Here is a 22,782-nt window from a genome sequence, read left to right on the forward strand (position 1 = left end):
TTTCCACTGGGACCTTGGGAGAGTTGCTTAATTTGTCTGTGCCACAGTCCCCTGTAGGAAAAATGGGAATGAGTAGTTATGACATTAAATACAGCAGATTCGGCTTACCAGCAATTCTCATATTAACAATATCTAATCAATTACATTTTGCCAGGAATAAATCACGTTCTACTGACTGATATTTATAATTATCTCTTTTGATGATATGCTAGCAAACTGCACCTCACTGTTTTTATTTCCTTATTCACAGTTTTCCCCGCGGAAGTGCTCCCCTGTGGGACGGCGTGTGGCACGTGCATGGAGAAAAAAATGGGGGAAGCGGTAGCCAGAGTTGCCAGAAAGGTGAATGAAACAGTGGAGAATGGAGCAGACTCACTTGGTGAGTTAATCAGTCGGCTTTGTTCACGGTGTGAGTTGGTCCAATACAGAGTGGCCCTTGGACAGGACACGCTATCTGTGGCATTTGGACTCCGTCATTTAGAATGGTGCTACCAATAATGCTGGAGAATGGATTTATTTTCCTACCAATTTGTTCCTTTTATATTTTGGAAAATGTTAATTTCTCCACCTCCCCCATCCATATTTCTAAAGAAAGTAGAGGCCAACGTGGCTTCATAACTTTAGCTTGGTGTACACATGTTGACATGGTTAATGTCAGCAGGGGTATGCAAGGTTGAGAAAATAGTGTTAATAATTAACAGTTTGATGCTGACAGCCACTTAATTTTAATAATAAAAAAATTATATTTATTTTGATGGAATTGTGAATTTAAGTGTGCCAGCCACTGGTTAGCTTTCTGGCAGCTATGTGCCACCTATTTGGAGTAGAGACTGCAGCCCTCTGTGTCTCCAGCTTGGTGTGCTGACTACAAGGTCCTTTGTGGAGGATGGCAATAATGTTCTCTTGACAATGAAAGATCTATTTGTAAACAGAGAGCTACATTCTTCTTTATTCTCATTCATGTTTTACACTGCCTTGGTGGTATGACAGGCCTGCAAAGGAAGTGGAAGCAACCCCTACATATTCTGTCACAGGAGGGGTTTCCCCATCTAGCCTAGAGTCAGCACAATCTTCCTATGCTGGACCTCATTGCATCACAAGATCTGGTGCTGTGGTGAGGGAGAGGGGATGCATGGCTGGACCGCATTGCCCACTGGCTGTTCTGTGCTGGTGGATGGCTCCATAAGCAGTCATTGTAGAACAACATCAGTTAGGCCAATACCTGTGATTGCTCTAGTGTTTTCCAGGGACTGCTCTAGTCTCCAGTCATCTCCGCAGTCTATAAGGTTGAGAGGTAACACACAGCTGTCTTTGTTCCAACCCTTTTCTGTACCATGTTGAGCTCAGCTGTTTGCTGCTCAAAATAAGGATCACAGTGTTTTTACTGCACATGGTCCTTCACCTCTGTCCATAGGAAAAGTTACAGTCAATACAGAAACCAGTGCTGCTTCCAGTTTTGTTGACCGTATCATCTTCTAGTGTGTCACAGTTGCATTCTTTACTCAGATGATAGAACCCAACACTATGGATGATGAGACTTTTAGATCTGGGAAATTGTACGATCCCAAATCCATTAAAAAAGCAAATTTTACACAATATCCTCCTCATAGTTAACTGTCAGCACTCCTTAGTGAAATCAGTGAGGCTCATATAGTTGCCTTACCCAATTTATCAAGTAAATCATCTGTCATAGAATCATAGAATCCTAGGGCTGGAAGGGACCTCAGGAGGTCATCGAGTCCAGGCCCTGCCTAAAGCAGGATCAGCCCTAACTAAATCATCGCAGCCAGGACTTTGTCAAACCAGGACATAAAAACTTCTCGGGATGGAGAATCCACCACCTCTCTAGGTAACACATTCTAGTTCTTCACCACCTTCCTGGTTAAATAGTTTTTCCTAGTATCCAACCTACACCTCCCCCTCTGTAACTTGAGACCATTGCTCCTTGTTCTGCCATCCATCACTACTGAGAACAGCTTCTCTCCATCCTCTTTAGAGCCCCCCTTCAGGAAGCTGAAGGCTGCTATCAAATTGCCTCTCACTCTTCTCTTCTGCAAACTGAATAAAATCCCTCAGCCCAAATCCCTCAGCCTCTCCTCATGGGTCATGTGCTTCAGCCCCTTAATCATTTTTGTTGCCCTCCATTGGCCCCTCTCCAGTGCATCCACATCTTTTCTATACTGAGGGGCTCAGAACTGGATCAGTACTCCAGATGTGGCCTTACCAGTGCTGAATAGACCGCTGTCCTCCATATTCAATACATATCAGTCATTAGTTTATGGTTTTCCACCCAAAAAGCAGAAATGTCCTCAGAACTATTGCTTCACAGTATGCTATCCCATTCCATTCTACTCTGCCCACACACACCCCTCAGCTGTCCCTCTTCAGGAACCCTTCTCACAAGCAAGTCCTCCTCGCGGAAGTTCAGTTGCTCCTCAGCCTGGATTGGTGGAGGGGGTGCCCTCTCGGTGCAGGGTCAGGGGTTTCTACTCTTGTTACTTTCTGGTCACCAAGGCAAATGGAGAGCTGCAAGCCATCCTAGACCTCAGGGAGTTCAGCAAAGTTGTGGTATCTCACAAGTTCTGCGTGATATCTCTGGGCACCATTATTCCTTCTCAGGGTCTGGGGGATTGGCATACTGCTCTCGACCTACATGACACTTACTTCCACATTTCCATCCATCCATCCTCCTCAGGTTCACAATGTGTCAGCTGCACCTGCAATTCATGGCACTTCCCTTCAGGCTCTACATGGCTCCCCAGGGTGTTTACCAAATGTATGGTGGTGGTGGCTGCCTTTCTCCTCCATCATGGGTTCAGGTGTTCCTGTACCTGGACAACTGGCTCCTCCAGGGGCAATCCTTAGATCAGGTGCAGTCACAGGAGGCTTTCACCAGATGGTCTCTTGACAAGCTGGGCTTGGTGCTCAAACCATCCAAGTCCTCGGTGACATCCACTCAGCACATAGAGTTCATTGGGGCAGCACTCTCAATGCCTCACGGATTAGGGTGTTTCTCCCGGATCAGTGCTACCAAGCTTTTACTCAGCTCGTGTGCTCCCTCTCAAGTCCTTGAGTTGATAGGGGCCTGCATAGACACCACCACAAGCGGGGTCGCTGTAGTGGCCACACGCTCAAGACCCTTCACAACCTCATACGGGTATGTTTGTCCCCAGTCGTCATGGTTCATGAATGCCTAAATCTCTTGGCGCACATGGCAGCCACTACATTCATCATGAAACTAGCTAGGCTCCACATAAGTTGTCTGTAATCTTGGGTGGCCATGTATTACGCCCTGTCCAGGGACCCACTGTCCAAATTGGTGGCTGTTCCACCTCGCCTCCTAGCAATGGTGGGAAGATCCGAGCAACACCTTAACTGGGTACCATTTCACCAGCTGCCCCCATCCCTTACCCTTACCATGAACTTGTCCCATATGGAATGGGATGCCCACTTGGCATTCCTTACTGTCTAGGGCAAATGATCTTTCACCAAATAAGCATTTCACATAAATATACTGGAGCTCAGGGTGGTTCGGTACACTTGCCAGCATTTCCTCCTGTACGTAGCCTACAGGGTAATCAACACCTTGACAGAGAACACCACCTGCATGTATCACATCAACTGGTAGGGTGGTTTCAGGTCTCCATTCCTATGTGCTGAGACCCTAAAACTTTGGACTTGGTGTCTTCAATACCATGTCACATCGGTCACCACGTGCTTTCCTGGAGTACTGAATGTGACTGTGGACACCCTCAGCCTCACATTCAGTGACCACCACAAGTGGGAGATTGATACTATGGCCCTCAATCATGTTTCACCTCTGGGGCCAGCCTTGCATAGAGCTATTTGTGATCTGGGTCAAGAGGAAGTGTCACCAATACTGCTCCAGAGCAGGTCTGGGAAAGCACTCTTTCATGGACACTTCCTCTATCCAGTGGGATGCACCCCTTCTCTATGCATTTCCCCCCATTCCCTTAATCCATGATCTCCTCATCAAGGTCAGACTGGACCGAGTCCACCTGGTTCTCATAGCACCGGCATGGTCGAGACAAACATGGTATACTTATCTTTGCAGGCTCTCTCTTGCAGATCCATATCCCTTTCCTCCCTGTCGCAGAACTTTAGTCACATCATTCACCCCAATCCGCTTAGGCTACACCTCCACCCATGGCTCCTTCATGGCTCCATGATGACAAAAATACATTCTGTGAGTGGGTAAAGTAAGTTCTAGTTAACCGCAGATGCGAATCCACTCAGAGGTCTTAACTCTACAAATGGATGAGATTCTCCGGGTGAATTGGTGCAGCTTGCCCTATGTCTCCTCATATCGTGCCCCTCCTTTTCCTACTCGACTGTTTGCTGCACCTGCAGGAGTCAGGTCTGGCACTGAGTACTGTCAAGGTACATGCTGCAGCTCTGGTGGCCTTTCCCCATGCAGAGTATGGTACGTTTTTTCCTCACTAATCCCATCACCAAAAGGTTCCTTACAGACCTCCAGAACACCTCCCATCTGTCTGTCCTCCAGTCCCCATGAGGCACCTCAGCCATGTGGTAAACAGTCTCATGAGACTGCCCTTTGAAGCCTGGGTAACTTGTCCCTGGCTATATCTGTCTGTGAAGGTCTCATTCCTCGTCACCATCAAGTCAGCCAGGAGGGTTGTGGAGTTTGCCATGCTAATGGCTGAACTTCCCTATACAGTGTTTACCAAGCATGGGGTAGCGCTCTGACCCCATCCCAAGTTCCTCTCTAAGGTTCCCTCCCTGGTCCATTGAATGAACCCATTTACTTACCCGCATTCTTCCTGAAGCCGCGCTCCGATCCTGCGCGTGCAGGGTGGCATACCCTGGACATTCGTCAGGCACTAGCCTTTTCCATTGGTTGCACGAGGCCTTGGTGTAAATCTTCTCAGCTTTTTCTTCCCTTCACAGAACATTCCAGGGGCTGACCAGTTTCTTTTCAAACCGGTCTCCAAGTGGATCTCCACCTGCACACACACCTGTTACGTTCCCCACCATAGAGTTTCCTGCCGGGTGCCGTTACTGCCTAGTCCACCAGAGCCTTGTCCTCTACTATCACCTTCCTCAAAAATGTGCTCCTTACAAACATTTGCAGGGCGGCCATGTGGTCTTTGAGCAACACTTTTGCACAGTGTTATCATCTTTCTTCTTTGATCACTTCTTCCATGCAAGTGGCACAGGCAGGTCTGGCGACTGATCATCATTGGGCTCCAAACTCACCTCTACAGAGTGACTATAGTTACCCAGAGTGGAGCTCCCATGGAGACACTGCTCAAAGAAGAGGAGGAGGAAATTATTTACCTTGTGCAGTAATGATGGGTCTTCTTTGAGCGACTGTTCATTCATATGCATTCCATTGTAGCTGTGCACTCTCGTGCATGCCTGGGTGTTGGAAACCTTTTCCCCTAGCCAGTAGCTGTCGGGTAATAGTGGCGTCCCCTGTAAGCACCGCCCACCCCCCTCCACCCCACTCAGTTTCCTCTTGCCACAGAAAAAGGCATGACAGGTTAAAAGGTCTGGAAGCTCAAGCTTGATAAATTCAGAGTAGAAACAAGCAGTAAATTTTTATCATTGAGTAACTCATCATTGGAGTATTTTACCAAGGAACGTGGTTCATTCTCTGTCACTTGATAAGGAATTGGTCACTTTAAATCAAAATTGGACAGCCTTCTAATAATATACTGTAGTTTAGCCAAAAATTATGGTCTTAATGCAGGAATTGCAGGGTAAAATTCTATCACACTCGGATTGTTCCTTTCTAATCTTAAAATGTATGACTCTGTAGGAAGACTTTAAAATATTTGGGTATCAGCTGTATTAAATGTCAGAACCCTATTATCCTTGACAACCTTTTAACCAGTTATATAGCAAAACACCCTCAAGACCCGCCCTGCAAATATTTGCTGCAATGCCTGATTTTCTCCACCCACAGTGAGATCTTTTTCTCCAAAATTGTAGTTACTGCAATTAAATAGATTTTTAACAAGAAAACAAGAGTCAACCCTCTCCCTTCTCATATACTCAGCTTTCACTTTCTTCTTGTGATGTCACAATTTTACTACTGCTCCAATCATTAAAAACTGTTCCAGACAATACAAAATTTGACTTCCTGCTTTAGTGAACAATGCAAGGAAGAATCCCTTTTTCTACCGCTCTAAAACAACCGAGCAAAGAGTTCAAATCCTTTTTGTTTTGCTTTGCAGGTTACTGTTAATCCCAAATTTATCTTTACAAATGAATTCCCATGTAGAGAGATTGCAGGAAAAGAACCACGGTGTAGGCAGTGATATGGCATTTGTCAATGGATTTCTTTCTTTGAGGTCCTGTAACAGGCAGAAAGGTGAATAACTACTTCTTGTGAATACTTACCCGTTAGAATAATTTAAAACAAACGTAAAAACAAGTCAGAAATGCTGGTGTCTGTTAAACATGTAACTGACTGGATTTAGTTGAAGTAAAAATCCAGTAGGTGGTGCAGTTTCACTTCTGAACAAAGGCTAAAACTAGGTTATTTGTTAAATTCACCTCAGTCTCATGATTTTCCCCATATGCACGTGCAATGACAGTAGAAAAATGAATGAAGAGGTCTTCTGACTGGATTCCAATTCAGGGTTTTCACCTCTCATGCTCTCCCAGATCTTGCCTCTTAGAGTTGAAGACTTGCTGCTAGTTCTCCATTTTTTCTTTAGTTCTGTCATGTTTCCCTTATATTATTACTTCATATAGCTTAATGTTGTTCTAATACAGTAACAGAGAGGAAGCCGTGCTAGTCTATACACTATCAAAACAAAAAGCAGTCAAGTAGCACTTTAAAGACTAGCAAAATAGTTTATTAGGTGAGCTTTTGTGGGAAAGACCCACTTCTTCAGACCATAGCCAGACCACAACAGACTCACTATTTAAGGCACAGAGAACCAAAAACAGTAAGCAAGGGGGACAAATCAGAAAAAGATAATCAAGGTGAGCAAATCAGAGAGTGGAGCGGTGTGGGGGGAGGTCAAGAATTAGATTAAGCCAAGTATGCAGATGAGCCCCTATAGTGACTCAGAACGTTCCCATCCCGGTTTAAACCACATGTTAATGTGCTGAATTTGAATATAAAAGCCAGCTCAGCTGTTTCTCTTTGAAGAATGGCGCGAAAGTCCTTTTTCAGTAACACACATACCTTTAGGTCATTAACAGACTGCCCCATTCCATTAAAATGTTGACTAACTGGTTTGTGGATCTGGAGTGTTTTGATGTCTGTTTTGTGCCCATTAACCCTTTGTCTAAGGGAGTTAGAAGTCTGTCCAATATACAAAGCATCTGGGCATTGTTGGCACATGATGGCATATATGATGTTAGTAGAGGAGCATGAGAAAGTGCCCGTGATTCTGTGAGTAACCTGGTTAGGTCCAGTGGTGGTATTTCCAGAGAAGATATGTGGACAAAGCTGGCAGCAGGCTTTGTTGCAAGGAAGATGTGTTTGTTGCAAGGAAATGTGTGTTACTGAAAAAGAACTTTTGCACTGTTCTTCAAATAGAAACAGCCAAGCTGGCTTTTATATTCAAATTTGGCACACTAACGTGGTTTAAACCGGGACGGGAAATTTCTGAGTCACTATCGGGGCTTGTCTGCATACTTGGCTTAATCTTGACCTTCCCCCGCACCCGTCCACTCTCTGATTTGCTCACCTTGATTATCTTTTTCTGATTTGTCCTCTTTGCTTGCTGTTTTTGGTTCTCTGTGCCTTAAATAGTGAGTCTGTTGTGATCTGGCTATGGTCTGAAGAAGTGGGTCTGTCCCATGAAAGCTCACCTAAAAAACTATTTTGCTAGTCTTTAAAGTGCTACTTGACTGCTTTTTGTTTTGTTCTAATATAGTTTGCCTTAGAAGTAAGATTAATATCAATATTGATATTTCATCTTGAAAACAAAAAATAATTACAAGATAGGAACGGAGTGGCTAGTGAATACTTCTGACTGAAGGGAACCCAGTCTGGGCCAAATTCAGCACTATAGTGTTAAACAGTGCAGTGGTAAAATCTTCAGAATCCTGTCCAGACAGCTTCTTACACCTGGGAAACTGCTGCAATGATGAATGGCAGCTGCAGTGTGCACTGATATAGATATGAGCCTGATCCAAAGTAGCTGCTGAAGTCCAGGTAAAGACTTCCATTGCTTTCAGTGCCTTTGAATCAGGCCCTATAATTGAGCAGGTGTATGTTGACAAGTATCAGAGGGGTAGCTGTGTTAGCCTGTATCTGCAAAAACAAGTCCTGTGGCACCTTATAGATTAACAGATTTTTTGCTTTTGTGGGGCCACGAAAGCTTATGCTTCAGAAAAATCTGTTAGTCTATAAGGTGCACAGGACTTCTCATTGTTTTTGCAGATGCATGTTGTATTTTGTGACAGATCTTGTTTATAATGAGATTATTAGAGAATTTTAAACTTTGCTCTCCTGTGGAAAAAGCCTTACACGATTTTAATAGAGAGTCAACAGTAGGGTTTTGCAGGAAATTACTGTAGGCTATAATGTTCTATTAAATTCTGCAGAATCTGTCAAAAGGGAGCTTTCCCCATGCACCCTTACTGTCTGCCCAGAGCCTGTCAATGGCAGCATTTCCTGGTGGACAGTCTTTTGCCTGGTGGCTCTGACCAAGAGCTCCAGGTCAGTTACCACTTAAGCCCCACCGCCACCCTCTTTTTTTAATCTTACAGGGCAGAAGACTTTCCATGTCTCTGCAAATGATTTATACCCTGAATAGTCAGTGGACTTTTAAATAAATAAGGAAAAGTTAGAAAACTCAAGAGAAAACTAAATTTAAATTAAAATTAACCTGTAGAAAATACCTTTAGTCTGAACAATACAGCCAAATAAATTACACTCTCACAATTATAGATTTAAGATAAATTTAGAGTGTAAATGAGGACTCACATTTCTTCAAAACGTCCAATTATATCCCCACTTCCACTCCTATAATCCATTATTTGTCCTAGTGTTCTACATCAGTGGAACTCTGTTTTGACTCATTAAACAGTATGTGGTCCCATCCTTTGTCTCTTCATACATTCTTTACAAGCTCTTACAATATAGTTTATGAATTAGCTTTCCTCTGCATACATCATTATTAAATAGTCTATTTGCACGCTGTCCTGCTGTGTAGGAACATTGGGAGTGTGTGCATCACTACAGTACCTGAGCAGGTAACAAATATTAGGAAGTGTGTGCTCACTGCACTCCTGAGACACTGAGACAAAGAAATACTAAGATTTATGGAAGGTAAATTGTGACAGAGTTGGAAATTGAACCCCTGTCTCCTCAAGTTCCAGCACCCTGCTGTAATCACAAAGCTATTTTCCCTCCTTGGTATCTGTCTTCCCTCGGTTTTCAACTAGGAAGATATCCTCTTTTTAGTGCCAGTCATAGATAATTACATTTTTCTACAATTCCCTATTTCTAATTAATACTAACCTATATTGAGTTTAATTTCTTCATGAACTGTCCTTTTTTGTCACAGGTTGTTCAACAGAAGTGTCAGATGAAAGATACCCATATTATAAAAATATTCTGGACCTGTCATATACAATAATTTACTCAGATCACAATTTAATGCAGTATTGATCTTCTTGTCCTTAAGCACATTGAAGAGGATGATCGGTAGAGAAAATAGGTGCTTGAGAGCTTTTGGACACTCAGATTATTTGTGTGAAACTTTGTGCATTTTATAGCAAAATTACACTGAGATCATATGAAGTATGGTAACTCATCCAAATAATTGTAGACAAGAATATCTCACATTCTGGAGTCAAGATCCCAAAAGATACAAAGAATGTTTAGGAAGTAGGATGGTAAAACTATTTGACTCACTAAGAGTGGATAGGAATTAGAGTCAAAGGTTGGATCAGACTTCTGCTGATGTCAATCAATCAATCTCACTCCCTCTCTCTCTCTGTTGACTTTAATAGGAACTGGATCAGCACCAAAGCAAGTTTTCTATGATGTACTGATGCTTTTCTAGCTTCTAACAGCTCATCTTACGTGAGCCAGGAAGCAAAGTGAAATAAACAAGGATTATTCACACAGAATGGGTAACATTCATCCCTCTATAGCACAAACCGTGTGCATCACTGATGTCCCACTCTAATTCCACAGAAGAACTATTCTGAGGACATAAATGTGCACAGATCTTCTGCATAGGAATGAATTCCACCCAAGTTAAATTCGAGCGCATTGTTTACACTGCTGTTAGGCAAGAGAACCCCAGCTCAGTTGAGGTGGCTAACCAAACTAAGCACTTGAAAGGGAAATTGACATCCTTCTTGATTTCCATGTGCACGTTTGCCCACCAAGGAGTAAACTCCCCCAGCTCAGCCCTTTGGTGTTACAACCTCCTACATACTGGTGTACAGGCCTGAGGGATATATGTGCATGAAGATCTTATTGTAGAAGGTGGCACAATCTTCATCACATGGAACCTAACAAAACAGTGAAATGGCTCAAAATGGGTTAATGGTGAAGCCTGGAATTGCTTAAAATGGCATAAAATATGAGGAGAGGCAGAAAGAGGATCTGAGCACAAATAGGAGAAATACCAGAGAGAAAAGAGATTCCTTTTTAAAGGAGAAGAACAGGTTGTCATAGAAACAAGTACAGTAAACTCTTCCATATCCAACAGCCTTGGGACTGTGAGGTTGCCGGATATTCAAATATTACGGATAACCGAGAGGATCCCTTTGCCATCTCAGGTCTGCCCTGTAGCAGAGCTCCTCACCCCAAAGTCCTCAGCAGCCCAGACCCTGGAGCATCATCTCCACCATCACAGTCCACTCCATGCTCCCAGCAGCTCAGGCCCTGGTGTGTGCTGCCTCCCTGTGCTCTGGCCACCTGCACTGCAAAAAGGGGGCGGGGGCCGTGGTCCATGGGGCTGATTCCCAGTGCTCCAGCCACCCATCTCCGCTGGGGTTAAGCAGCTCCCATTGGCAGACCCCAGCCTGTGCTGCCACACGGTGGAGATGGGCTGGTTCTCTGGCTCCAGCCACCCATCTGGCCACCCTCTCACAGGGGTTCGGCAGCGCCCAGCACCTCAGGCCCCAGGCTGAGGAGAGATTAATGAGACTGGGACTTTTTAGTTTGGAAAAAGACAATTAAGGGGGGGTACAATAGAGGTATATAAAATCATGACTGGTGGGGAGAAAATAGAAGAGGAATTATCTACTCCTTCTCATAACACAAGAAATAGGGGTCACCAAATGAAATTAATAGGCAGCAGGTTTAAAACAAAGACTAGGAAATATTCTTTCACATAACACACAGTTAACCTGTGGAACTCCTTACTGGAGAATGTTGTGAAGGCCAAGACTATAGTAAAGTTTAAAAAAGAACTAGATAAATTCATGGGGACAGGTCCATCAGTGGCCATTAGCCAGGGTGGGCATGGAGAGTATCCCTAGCCTCTGTTTGCAAGAGGCTGGAAATGGGCAACAGGGAGTTGAACACTTGCTGATTACCTGTTCTGTTCATTCCCTCTGGGGCACCTGGCATTGGCCACTGTCGGAAGACAGGATACTGGGCTTGATGGGCCTATGATTTGACCCAATATGGCTGTTCTTATGCTGTGCTGCAACACAGGTGGGGCAGGGCTGGTGCGCGGTGGGCAGCTGCTCTCCCTTGTCCCCCTCCCCACCTACAGTGGGTGGGGTGGGGGCAGAGCAGGGGCAGGATTTGTGGGAGGGGTGGAGTGAGTGCTGGGCCTGCATCTTGGGCAATGCAGGGGTGACCCTGTGAACTGTCCAGTAGAGTTCACCGCTCATAGAAGAACAATCTTTCAGTACTCTCCGAAGAGGAGTGAACCCTCAGCCTGTGTGCTAGAGAGCTCAAAATCCATATGCTCCTGGGTGTTAATCACCCCAGTGTGACCCAGTCCTTTAGAGGACAGTTAAGGGGCACATGGGAGTAAATTTATGGAGCCAAACACATAGCTCGTAACCAACACACTTCATGGAGTGTGGGGAGGTAATACTGTTTTAAGTGGAGGAAGAAGAATATTGTGTAGAGTAGTCCAAGGGGAAATAGGGAGAAGAAATGGAATTAAATTAAAATAAGGATGTTTTAGTCTGAACATCAGGAACAACATTTTGATGATGATGCCATTTAGTCTGTGGAATGATCTCTGAAGGAAAATGGTGGAAGACTCACTACCTAAGCAACTTATCTGTAGCCTGGGCACAGTGCTAGAGAATTTCATAGAATTGTAGAAATTAAGGGCTGGAAGGAAGCTTGAGAAGTCATCAAGTATAGCACCTCTGCATTGAGACAGGACCAAGAAAACCTTCCTGACCATCTTTTGCAGATGTTTATCCAAACTGTACCTAGAAACCTGAAGTAATGACACATTTAATTATCCAGACATCTGCTTCAAAGGTAACATGGTGTAAGGAGTGTGGAAGCAGAAACTTCTTCTTCGAGTGTCCCCGTGGGTGCTCCACCATAGGTGACGGCTTGGCCGGCGCCGCAGATCGGATCTTCCAAGCAGTTTCTGCCGGACCGCGCATGCGCCGGTACGCGCCGCTCCCTGGCGCGCTCCTGGCCATGTGCGCGATCCGGTCCCCGCCAGTTCCTCTCAACCGCCGTCGGCTGCAGACGGAATCCGACTAGGCTAAAGCCACATAGCGTATTCAACGACTTTATTTGTTTTTCTCTTTAAAGTTTTTCAGTTCTTAGGATACCATAAGTAACCGGTTGTTATTTTGCAAAAAAAAAAAAAAAAAAAAAAAAAAAAAAAAACAAACAAGCTACGGAGGGACAGCTCAAGCCAGTCCCAGTAACCAGCGCCGGAGGCCGGGAGCTAGGGCCATCAGCCCTCCTGCGGAGGCAGGCCATCGGACGGGGAAACAGCACAAAGAAGTGCTAAGTACCCACAAGCAAACTCAAAGACTCACCAACAATGTCCGCCTCAGGCTTTAAAAAATGTGAGTCCTGCCGAGAGGCGATGCCAGTGTCCGATGGGCACAGTCTATGCATAAGGTGCCTGGGGGAGTCCCATGTGGCACAAAAATGCGCCTTCTGTGCAAAGTTAACGACCAGAGCACGGAGAGACAGGGAGATGAGAATTAAACTGCTGCTTCTTGACAAGGCCCTCCAGCCAGACGTGCCGGAGCGGCCGCAGCAGGAGGGACCCTCCGGGGCCCTTAGAAGGAAAGCTGCCTCCCTCACTCCATCTGCGCAAAAACGGAGGAAAGTTTCTCCAACCCGATCCCTGCCGGCAGTAACAGTGAGCGGGACGGGAGGAGCGAGCAGCCCCCAGCCGCAGCAACAGCTGATCGGCGGCGGCACGGAGAGCCACGTGGAAGCGGCTCAGCCTCCGATGATCAGCCAGCCGCCCCGCACCGCAGGCAGGGCGGCGGCTAAGCAAGCGCCGGTACCAGCGGCACCGCAGACAGCGGCACCGATCCCCGGGGAACCGGCGGTGCAGGGAGCGCAGGCACGTAGCCTGCAGGCGCACAAGGACTCCGCACGTGTGGCACCGCCCTCGAGCGTGCCTAGCACGGTGCCGACGGGGCCGGGATCCCCCGCCCATCAGGGGGCGGAGTTACCTCCTCAAGGGAGGGGGAAGGCTGCACACAAGAGGAGGCATTGCAGCCCCTCTCCAGACAGGGCTGTGGAGCTCTTCTCTCACAGCCCTCCGCTCATGTTGCAGACTCCAACCAGAAGGCAGGGGCCCCCCCTAGCCTACCCGGAGCCCCCTTCTCCTTTCCTGCAATCAGCCTCCCCATGGCTGGCACCCCCCTCGCCCTTCCTGGGATTTGAATCGCTGGACTATTATGCAAAATCGCTCTCTCCAGTGTCTCCACAATCCCCCTCTCCCAGACACACAGGGTACGTGCAAAGGGAATGGTCAAGGTCACCTTCCCAGGAACAGTGCCTATACTACCATGGTCGTCCCTTCCACGCGGGGCATGGACACCATCGGCAATCTACCAGGGGGAGATCCCCACATATTACCTCGTACCCCCGAGGGCAATCGCGATCGGGGACGGAGACTCAAGCATCCCAGGGGGGGCTGGCCGTGGACCCACGAGATTTTCCCTCGCAAACCTCCAGCGAGAGGGCGCACCATCACCATCAAGAACCGGAAGGGTCCAAAGAAATGTACCCCAGCGGTTCCTCGTTTTCCTCCCCGGATGAGGCCACGGCCTTAGGGGACGTCCATCCCAAGGACGATCTCAAACAGTTTCAGGAGCTGTTTAAGAGGGTAGCTTTCACGCAAGGCATCCAGACAGCACAAGTGCAAGAGAAACATCATAAGCTCCTTAAAAATTTGAGCTCCCCGGCCTCCTCCAGAGTAGCAATCCCGCTTGATGAAGCGATCTTGGAGTCCGCCACTACCATATGGCAGACCCCGGCAACTATTCCGCCTGTCCAAAAGAGAGCGGATAAGAAATACTTCGTGCCGGCGAAGGGCATGGAGTTCTTGTTTAGCCACCCCCAGCCAAACTCCTTGGTGGTGGAGTCCTCGCAGCAAAGATTAAAAACATCTCAATTTAAAACAGGGGGAATGGACAGAGATGCCAAGAAGCTAGAGCTGTTCGGCAGAAAGGTCTACTCCTCCTCCACTTTAACCTTGCGAATGGCAAATTATGCAGCGCACTTGGCGAACCATAATTTCGACAACTATGCCAGATTAACTTCCCTCATGGACTCGCTTCCAGAGGACAAAAAGCCGGTCCTCAAGGCCATAGTGCAAGAGGGCTACGCGGCTGCGAGGATGGAAGTTCAGATTGCTTTGGACGTTGCGGACACGGCAGCACGTTCCACAGCAACTGCAGTGGTGATGCGACGGGAGTCCTGGCTCCAGACCTCGGGCATACCGAGAGATCTGCAGGCGAAGATAATCGACCTTCCCTTCGACTTGCAGAAGCTGTTTGCTGAATCAACTGACTCGGTCCTTCATTCCAGTAAAGACTCAAGAGCCACACTCAGGACCCTGGGGATTTACACCCCTCCATACTCAAAGAAAAGGTACTACCCACAGCAAAGGCGGTACCAATACCAGCAACAGCGCCCCCAGTATCACAGGGGTTACGAGCAAGGGCGGCATCAGCAGCACCAGCAGTACAGAACCCCCAGGCGACGCTCACAACAGGGCCGTACGTCCTCGGGGCGGGGCCAAAGGCCACAAGTTTGACATACAAATCCAGGGCTGCGCCATCACCACCATTGCACAAGATCATCCGAAACGACTTTTTCACCATCGCCTCCGACCATTCTACGACCAGTGGCAAAGGATCACCACAGACAAATGGGTGCTGGAGATCATAGCCACGGGGTACGCCATCCCCTTCCAGTCGCTCCCGCCGCCGCGACCCCCGCCCAAGCCCCACCCCCAGGAGGCCTCCCATGTAGCCAGGCTCAGGCAGGAGGTGGCCCACCTAGAGTTCATAGGGGCGGTGGAAAAGGTGCCGGAGCAACTGCAAGGGAAAGGGTTCTACTCTCGGTATTTCCTGACGGAGAAAAAAACAGGAGGCTGGAGGCCCATCTTAGACCTTCGTGGCCTCAACAGGTATCTGCGCAAGCAACGTTTTCGGATGATCACTATTGCCTCCATCCTTACAGCACTGGACGATGGAGACTGGTTCGCAGCCCTCGATCTACAAGACGCGTACTTCCACATAACCATTCATCCGGCTCACCGACGTTTTCTCCGGTTCATGGTGGGCAACGAACACTTCCAATACAAGGTCCTGCCGTTTGGCCTTTCCTCGGCCCCCAGAGTCTTCACCAAGACCTTGGCAGTGGTGTCAGCCTACCTGCACAGACAGGGGGTGTTTATTTTCCCGTATCTGGACGACTGCCTGCTCAAAGGGACCTCGAAAAGGGAGGTTCTCCGCATGATACGCGTCACAGCAAACACGTTCTCCGCACTTGGCCTGGTTATCAATATGGCAAAATCAAAGATAGACCCCTCACAGGACATAGAGTTCATAGGGGCTCGCATAAACTCAGTCTCGGCGAGAGTATACCTTCCAGAGGCTCGCTTTCGAGCCATCGGTTCCCTCGTGCAGGTCATCACCTTCAGCCCTACGGTGCCGGTCTTGACGTGCTTGCAGCTGCTGGGCCACATGGCAGCGGCTACGTTTGTGGTACAGAACGCCAGGTTGCACATGCGCGGCATGCAACATTGGCTGGCAAGTGTATACAAGCCGGCAGTACACACCGTTCACAGGGTGGTGTCGCCCCCACCTGGGGTGCGCGAATCCCTGCAATGGTGGGTAAACCCCGGGAACTTGCTAACAGGGGTACCCTTCCATCAGCCGCAAATATCGGTTTTCCTCACTACGGATGCCTCCCTCATAGGGTGGGGAGCGCACATGGGCGAAGAGGTGGCTCAAGGACTGTGGTCGCCCACGGAACAGTCTCTGCATATCAATGTTTTAGAGCTCAGAGCAGTGTTCAACGCCTGCAAACACTTTCGAGACCGTATACAAGGCAAAGTCGTCGGGATCAGTACAGACAATACCTCCACCATGTTTTACATAAACAGGCAAGGAGGAGCTCGATCCCGTACCTTATGCGCGGAAGCAATCCGCCTATGGAACTGGTGCATCGCCCACGATATAATCCTGAGAGCCTCCTACTTGCCGGGCACGCACAACGTGAAGGCAGACCAGTTGAGCAGACGTTTTGCGCTCACCCACGAGTGGCAGATCCGTCCCGATCTACTACGGCCTATTTTCCACGCATGGGGGTTTCCCCAAATAGATCTGTTTGCCACTCAGCACAACAAACAGTGCCCACGATTCTCCTCCAGAGCAGGGCTGGGCCGGGGGTCCCTGGGGGACGCGTTCGCGATCCCGTGGGGAGGCCCCCTGCTTTACGCGTTTCCCCCCGCAGTGCTGATCCACAAGGTTCTGCAAAAAGCCAGGAGAGACAAGGCTCGGATGATCCTGATAGTCCCAACATGGGATCGCCAACCATGGTTCCCCCTACTCCTGCGCCTGTCGGACCGCCCACCGATGCCTCTTCCGGTGGCGCCGGACCTGCTCACGCAAGCCCAGGGGTCCATAGTGCATCCGCACCCCCAAAGCCTGCGACTGCAAGCGTGGCTAATCCATGGCTCAGCTCCCTAGAGAGCACATGCACAGTGGAAGTACAGCAAGTCCTAGAAAGTAGCAGGAGGACTTCCACTAGGAAAACCTACAAACAAAAATGGACTCGCTTCATGGCTTGGTGTTCTACCAAGCAGCTGGCCCCCCTTTCGGTGCCTATACCTACAATTCTAGAGTATTTACTGGACCTCAAGAGAGCAGGACTCTCGCTATCCTCGTTAAAGGTCCACCTGGCCGCCATCTCGGCGTTCAGACATGAGGAGGGAGGGCACACGGTGTTCGCCCACCCTATGGTTACCAGGTTCCTCAAAGGGTTGGTAAACCTATACCCCCCTCGGAAACCGATTCCACCTTCGTGGAGCTTGGACCTGGTGCTTACCACACTCATGGGACCACCGTTCGAGCCCTTGGCCACGGTTCCCCTTCGCCTCCTTACAGTAAAGACGACCTTTCTTCTTGCAATTACGTCAGCCCGTCGGGTGAGCGAGCTTGCGGCAGTCATGGCAACGCCACCCTGCACTGTCTTTTCCAAGGAGGCGGTAACCATACGGCTGCATCCAGCCTTTGTTCCCAAAGTTTCTTCCGAGTTTCACATCAATGAACCTATTGTTCTACCCTCGTTCTATCCAAAGCCTCATAACTCCAGCGAAGAGGCGCGCCTACACCTCCTGGATGTGAGGAGGGCGCTAGCCTTCTACGTAGACAGGACCAAGTCCTTCCGAAAATCGGATAGACTCCTGGTCTCCCTCGCTCCCAAATCTAAAGGAGAAGGTCTCTCATCGCAGAGAATCTCAAAGCACATTGTATCCTGCATAAAAATGTGCTACGAGCTCAGAAAGACTCCTTTGTCGGCCACTCCCAGGGCTCATTCCACCAGGGCGGTGGCAGCATCAACAGCCTTTTTCAAGGGCGTTGCATTGAAAGACATTTGCAGAGCGGCGACCTGGTCATCCTACGACACGTTCGCCAAACATTACGCCCTTCACAGGGTATTCCAAGAGGATACCCGTCTCTCTGCAGCGGTCCTCTCGGGGACCAGCTGCACATAATCCGATTACCCACCACCTATCTGGGTTACTGCTGGGTAGTCACCTATGGTGGAGCACCCACGGGGACACTCGAAGAAGAAAGAGAAGTTACTCACCGTAGTAACGGTGGTTCTTCGAGATGTGTCCCCGTGGGTGCTCCACTTCCCGCCCATCCTCCCCGCTTCGGATCTCTGTTAGTGTTTTGCAGGGGCAACCGAGGCGGTTGGTCGAGGAACTGGCGGGGACCGGATCGCGCACATGGCCAGGAGCGCGCCAGGGAGCGGCGCGTACCGGCGCATGCGCGGTCCGGCAGAAACTGCTTGGAAGATCCGATCTGCGGCGCCGGCCAAGCCGTCACCTATGGTGGAGCACCCACGGGGACACATCTCGAAGAACCACCGTTACTACGGTGAGTAACTTCTCTTTAAGGAATGTGGTCTTTACAGATCACTTATATAGAAGCGGGAGAGTTTCAGGGTGTGTCTATGTAAATAAATAGTTACTTTGTTTGCAAGACCTTTTGGATAGCAGATGAAAGCAGTGATGTTTTGCCTATTGTAAACAACTTGTTGTAAAGTCACAATTTATGTTATTGCCCAGTGTAGGAATTGTGGAATATCACCAATGCTTGAAATTATTGTGGGGATACAGGGCAGTCATCAGTGTTTACGATGTGGATCACACAGAACTCCCCTCAGCTGAGCACTGTGGAGGAAAAGAGGGGAGGGGAGTACTGGTTAAGTCAGGTGGGAGCCAGCTGGCCTTGCAGCCATAAGTCTGGTTTGACTAGTACCTCCCCCACTGTTCAAAGACAGAACAAAAGCCCAGACCAATGCTGGAGTCTGTAATTATTCCGTGAGGATCCACCCTGTTGGATACTGAAATTCTTGTGGCTAGGCCCAGAGTTGAAGCTGCCAAGAGCTGCAACCACTGAGAGCTAAAGCCACAGTGAGCTAATATCACAAGGTTTTGCCTCGAGCCAAACCCACAAAGCAGTGGGCAAGCAGCTGGCAGGGGCAGCCAGTGGAGAGCAGCTGGCAAGGAGCGGACAGTGGGAGAGGCAGGTGGCTGGCAGGGGATTCTGCCCCGGTGTGGCAAGAATCTCCATGATGAATAGTTGTGAACTCAGGGTTGGTATGGACCAGACTGCTCTGTGAGTGGAGAGTTGAGGCGGAGGTACACTCTGTAAGTGAGGGTGTGTGGATAAAGAGCTCTAAGCAAAGGGACTTGGCTCAGCAGACTTTGGGGAAGTGCCTTGCTTAATGGGGTTTTCCTTTCCTTTGTTTAGGAATACTGCATGTGTCGCTGTGTAAATTTATGTTCGGCTGTTACTGAACAAGCTTTTTCTGTCTTGGACTCCGTGCATGTGAGAGGGGAAGAACTGCCTTTACAGGCACCCAGCAGGTTGGGTGAGATTGACCCAGGTTACCGGTGGGAGCTCGAGCCGTTTGGTTGCATTATTGACAGAATCCCCTAGAAACTGAACCTGGTCCTTCAGGTGGTCACCTGCCATTAATAGAAGAGTTAACACAGTTACAGTGGCAAAACACAAAATTTCCAATAAGCTGTTGGAATGTATAGAGGAAAACTTTTTGCGACAGAAAACAGAGGGAGTAACCAGCAGTGCAGTCTTAGAGTTCATTCCGACCAACAGAATGGTATTGAATCTGAAGATTAAAGGCGATTTGGATTAAAGGGATTATAGATTTTGATTCTAAGAGAAGAAAAGTGATAGCAGCTAAACAGGTACAATGGACTTTAAAAAAGAAGACTTTAACAAACTCAGGGAAGTGACAGGTAAACTCCCCATGGGAAGAAAATCTAAGGGATAAGGGAGTTCAGATGAGCTGGGTGTTCTCAGAGAGACTATTTTAAAGGCACAATTCAAACTATCTTGAAACAAAGGAAAGGTAAGAAGAATAGTAAGATTAGGTCTACACAGGGCAATTATTTCAAAACAACAAATGTTATTTTGAAATAGTATGAACATAGTCTAAACGATGCACTCACTATTTCAAAATAAATTTGAAATAGCTGGTGTGGTATTTCGATTCTGGTAAAACTCATTCTTTCAGGAATAGCGCTTATTTTGAAATGGCTATTATTTTGAAATCTCTATTTCTTCAAGGGCTATTTCACAAGAAATAGCCTCCAGTCCCTCCCCAGCATGGTTGAGTGGCCAAAACCAGGAAGATTCCATGGACTCCCAGCAGAGTGGTGCAATACGACAGTACCAATAAGAAATTTAAGCTACCTTTACACCCATTACCAACTGAAAAAGAACGTTATAAGAATTCAAGCTTTCCGAAACCAGCTGTGCTTCTTGCTTACTATGCTTTGTTCTGCTAAATATGCCTGTGTACAAAAGCCGATTGAGCATTGTAGATGTACGTAATGCAAATTAATACAGTGGAGATATTGCATATCAGGGCTTGAGGGAGAGAAATCTAATGAACAGGAGCATATTGGACAGGCAGATGTTGATTGCTTGCCTTCTGAACTGGGCAATTTGTTCATATGAAAAAAATCCCTTGGCTCCCCTAATACTAAAGCCAAGTTTCAGTTCCTCTAAGGCTCTCTAGTCGCTTCTAATCAGCCAAAATCGTATTAAGTGCTTTTTGATCAATGAAATTGCATGGTGCTGCTTTTGTTTCTGTAGCTGTTGTAGGGCCATCACCACACTACATTAAGGAGGTGTGATCCATTTATTCCCTCATGTTCCCCAGTGAGTAGCTCGAGATGGAAGAGCAACAGATACTATGCTTGACCTTCATTAAAAGGCCAAGGAGAAATTAATTATCCCTGCACAGAGTGGCAGAAGAGGCATGTTCCACTGTGTATGAGGAGTAATCCAAAACTACAACAACAGACAGCAAAGACCAGTGGCTGGCCCCGTCGGTTTTAACAGCAGCGTTATACATAATCTCTTCTTCTTTACACTTCTGCCAATGGTACCAATGGGAGGCTAATGCTGTGCTCTGGAGCCGCAACATTACCTCTTCCTGCAGTTCGTGTAAAGTGGTTGGTGTTGGTTAGGAAGGCGTCTGGACAGGGTGGCTGAGGAGTCTCTTAATTCATTACATGCTCATTTCACCCTGTCCTGATGGGGTTCCCATAGACACCCTAGGTGAAAAATAATACAACAAAAAAAATCTGCTCTGCTCTGAGGTGAATGCCCTCTCTTCTTGTGGTGCAGCCATCCTTGCTGGCACCTCCCTGTGCCAGTAGTGGGGAATCTTGCCCCGTATAAAAGGGGATTGGGCTTCTATCTGTGAGCAGCAGCCACTTTGCTTGCTCCTTTCTGCCTGGCCGCAGGGAAGTTACTAAGTGGCGCCTTTAGGCTGCAGAGTTTCCAATAAGAGTGTTACTTAGACAGATCGGTCACAAGTACTTTGCACCAGAAGCTTATGGTACAGCTTGTGTGTGTACCTGTTCCATCTCACCACTCTAGACCAATGTCATGACTGCCCTGCAGTCCCTTTCTGCTGGGGCCATGGAGTCACAAAGGAGCTGCATGTGCTCCCTATGCACAGCCTTGGTGCAAGAAGTCCACTGCAGGAGCCAGAGAGCTGGCTCTGTGACCACCCTGGGAGGTGGGTCTATTCACCAGTTAGGGGGGCGTGAAACATGACACTATTAACTTTTGCTTTGTGGATGTAATTTCTCCACCACATTGATTTTTTTCATGGCAAGGAGAATGACATTTCATCTGAGCGCTTTTCCCTCACCCAAAGCTCTAGCTTGTGTTCCTATTGCAATGAATTTTGAGCAAGGGTTGTTTTAGTGGGGGTGCTGAGAGCAACTGAACCAAGATGTTTTCCTGTTGTAATGGAAACCACTTTATGGCACGAGAGTACCTCCTGCACCTTTAGTTTCAGCACCTATGATCTCAAACTCCTCTCCATTAGGAATGTCCCCTGTTATATTTATATTGATACCGCACCAGTAATGCTAGGAGCTTGACAATTTGTTGGTCTGTTTTTATCCTGTTCTCTAATTCTTATGGCTAGGATAAACTATGTGAACATGGTAGTAACTTAAAGCATTCTGTGCACGCTGCCCTGCTCTTCATGTTTTTCCTTTTTTCTTTGTTTCACTACAGATTTGGCTGACTGCAAACTGATGATGTTCCCAGTTGGCATTTACAAAGTCATGAGGAATGTCACTGAAGGGATACATCTCATCAGTCTAGCGAATAATGAACTCAAGTCTGTGACCAGCAAATTCATCACCACTTTCAGCCAGATGAGAGGTAGGAGTGAGTCTCTGCAGTAACCACAAAAAAGGAGAGACAGGATAAGCCTGTTTCGTGCAAGAAGCCAACACAATGACTTTGACACAGGTATCATTCATAGGCTGGGTCTACACTTCGAAGGAGACATGTTAACCAGGGCTATGGGAGATTACTAATGAAGTGCTGTGGTGAATGCACACCACTTCATCAGGCTCATTCTCCCCCATGGCAACTTCGAAGCATCAAACTTCAAAGTGCGGGCCTGCGTGTAGCCACGGGCACTTTGAAGTGCCCACACTACTTCAAAGTGGCTTTACTTCCCAAGCATGCTGGCACTTCAAAGTTTGACACTTCGAAGTTGCTGCAGGGGAGAATTTGCCTAAGAAAGTGCTGCATGTTCACCACAGCACTCTA

At 47.7% G+C, this 22,782-nt stretch overlaps 1 protein-coding gene across 3 annotated transcripts in view; it reads left to right on the forward strand.

Annotated features, from left to right (window-relative positions):
• Positions 1–22,782, forward strand: part of LRRC20 (leucine rich repeat containing 20) — a 49,760-nt gene that overhangs the window by 14,808 nt on the left and 12,170 nt on the right. For all 3 annotated transcript variants that reach the window (XM_075000279.1, XM_075000280.1, XM_075000278.1), the window contains exons 2-3: positions 251–379; positions 22,237–22,386. In XM_075000279.1, the coding sequence (XP_074856380.1) occupies positions 298–379; positions 22,237–22,386 (232 nt within the window). In that variant the 5' untranslated portion in view covers positions 251–297. The remainder of the gene's footprint in view (positions 1–250; positions 380–22,236; positions 22,387–22,782) is intronic.

Source organism: Carettochelys insculpta, chromosome 7, assembly GCF_033958435.1.
Source record: "Carettochelys insculpta isolate YL-2023 chromosome 7, ASM3395843v1, whole genome shotgun sequence".
Lineage (NCBI taxonomy): Eukaryota > Metazoa > Chordata > Testudines > Carettochelyidae > Carettochelys > Carettochelys insculpta.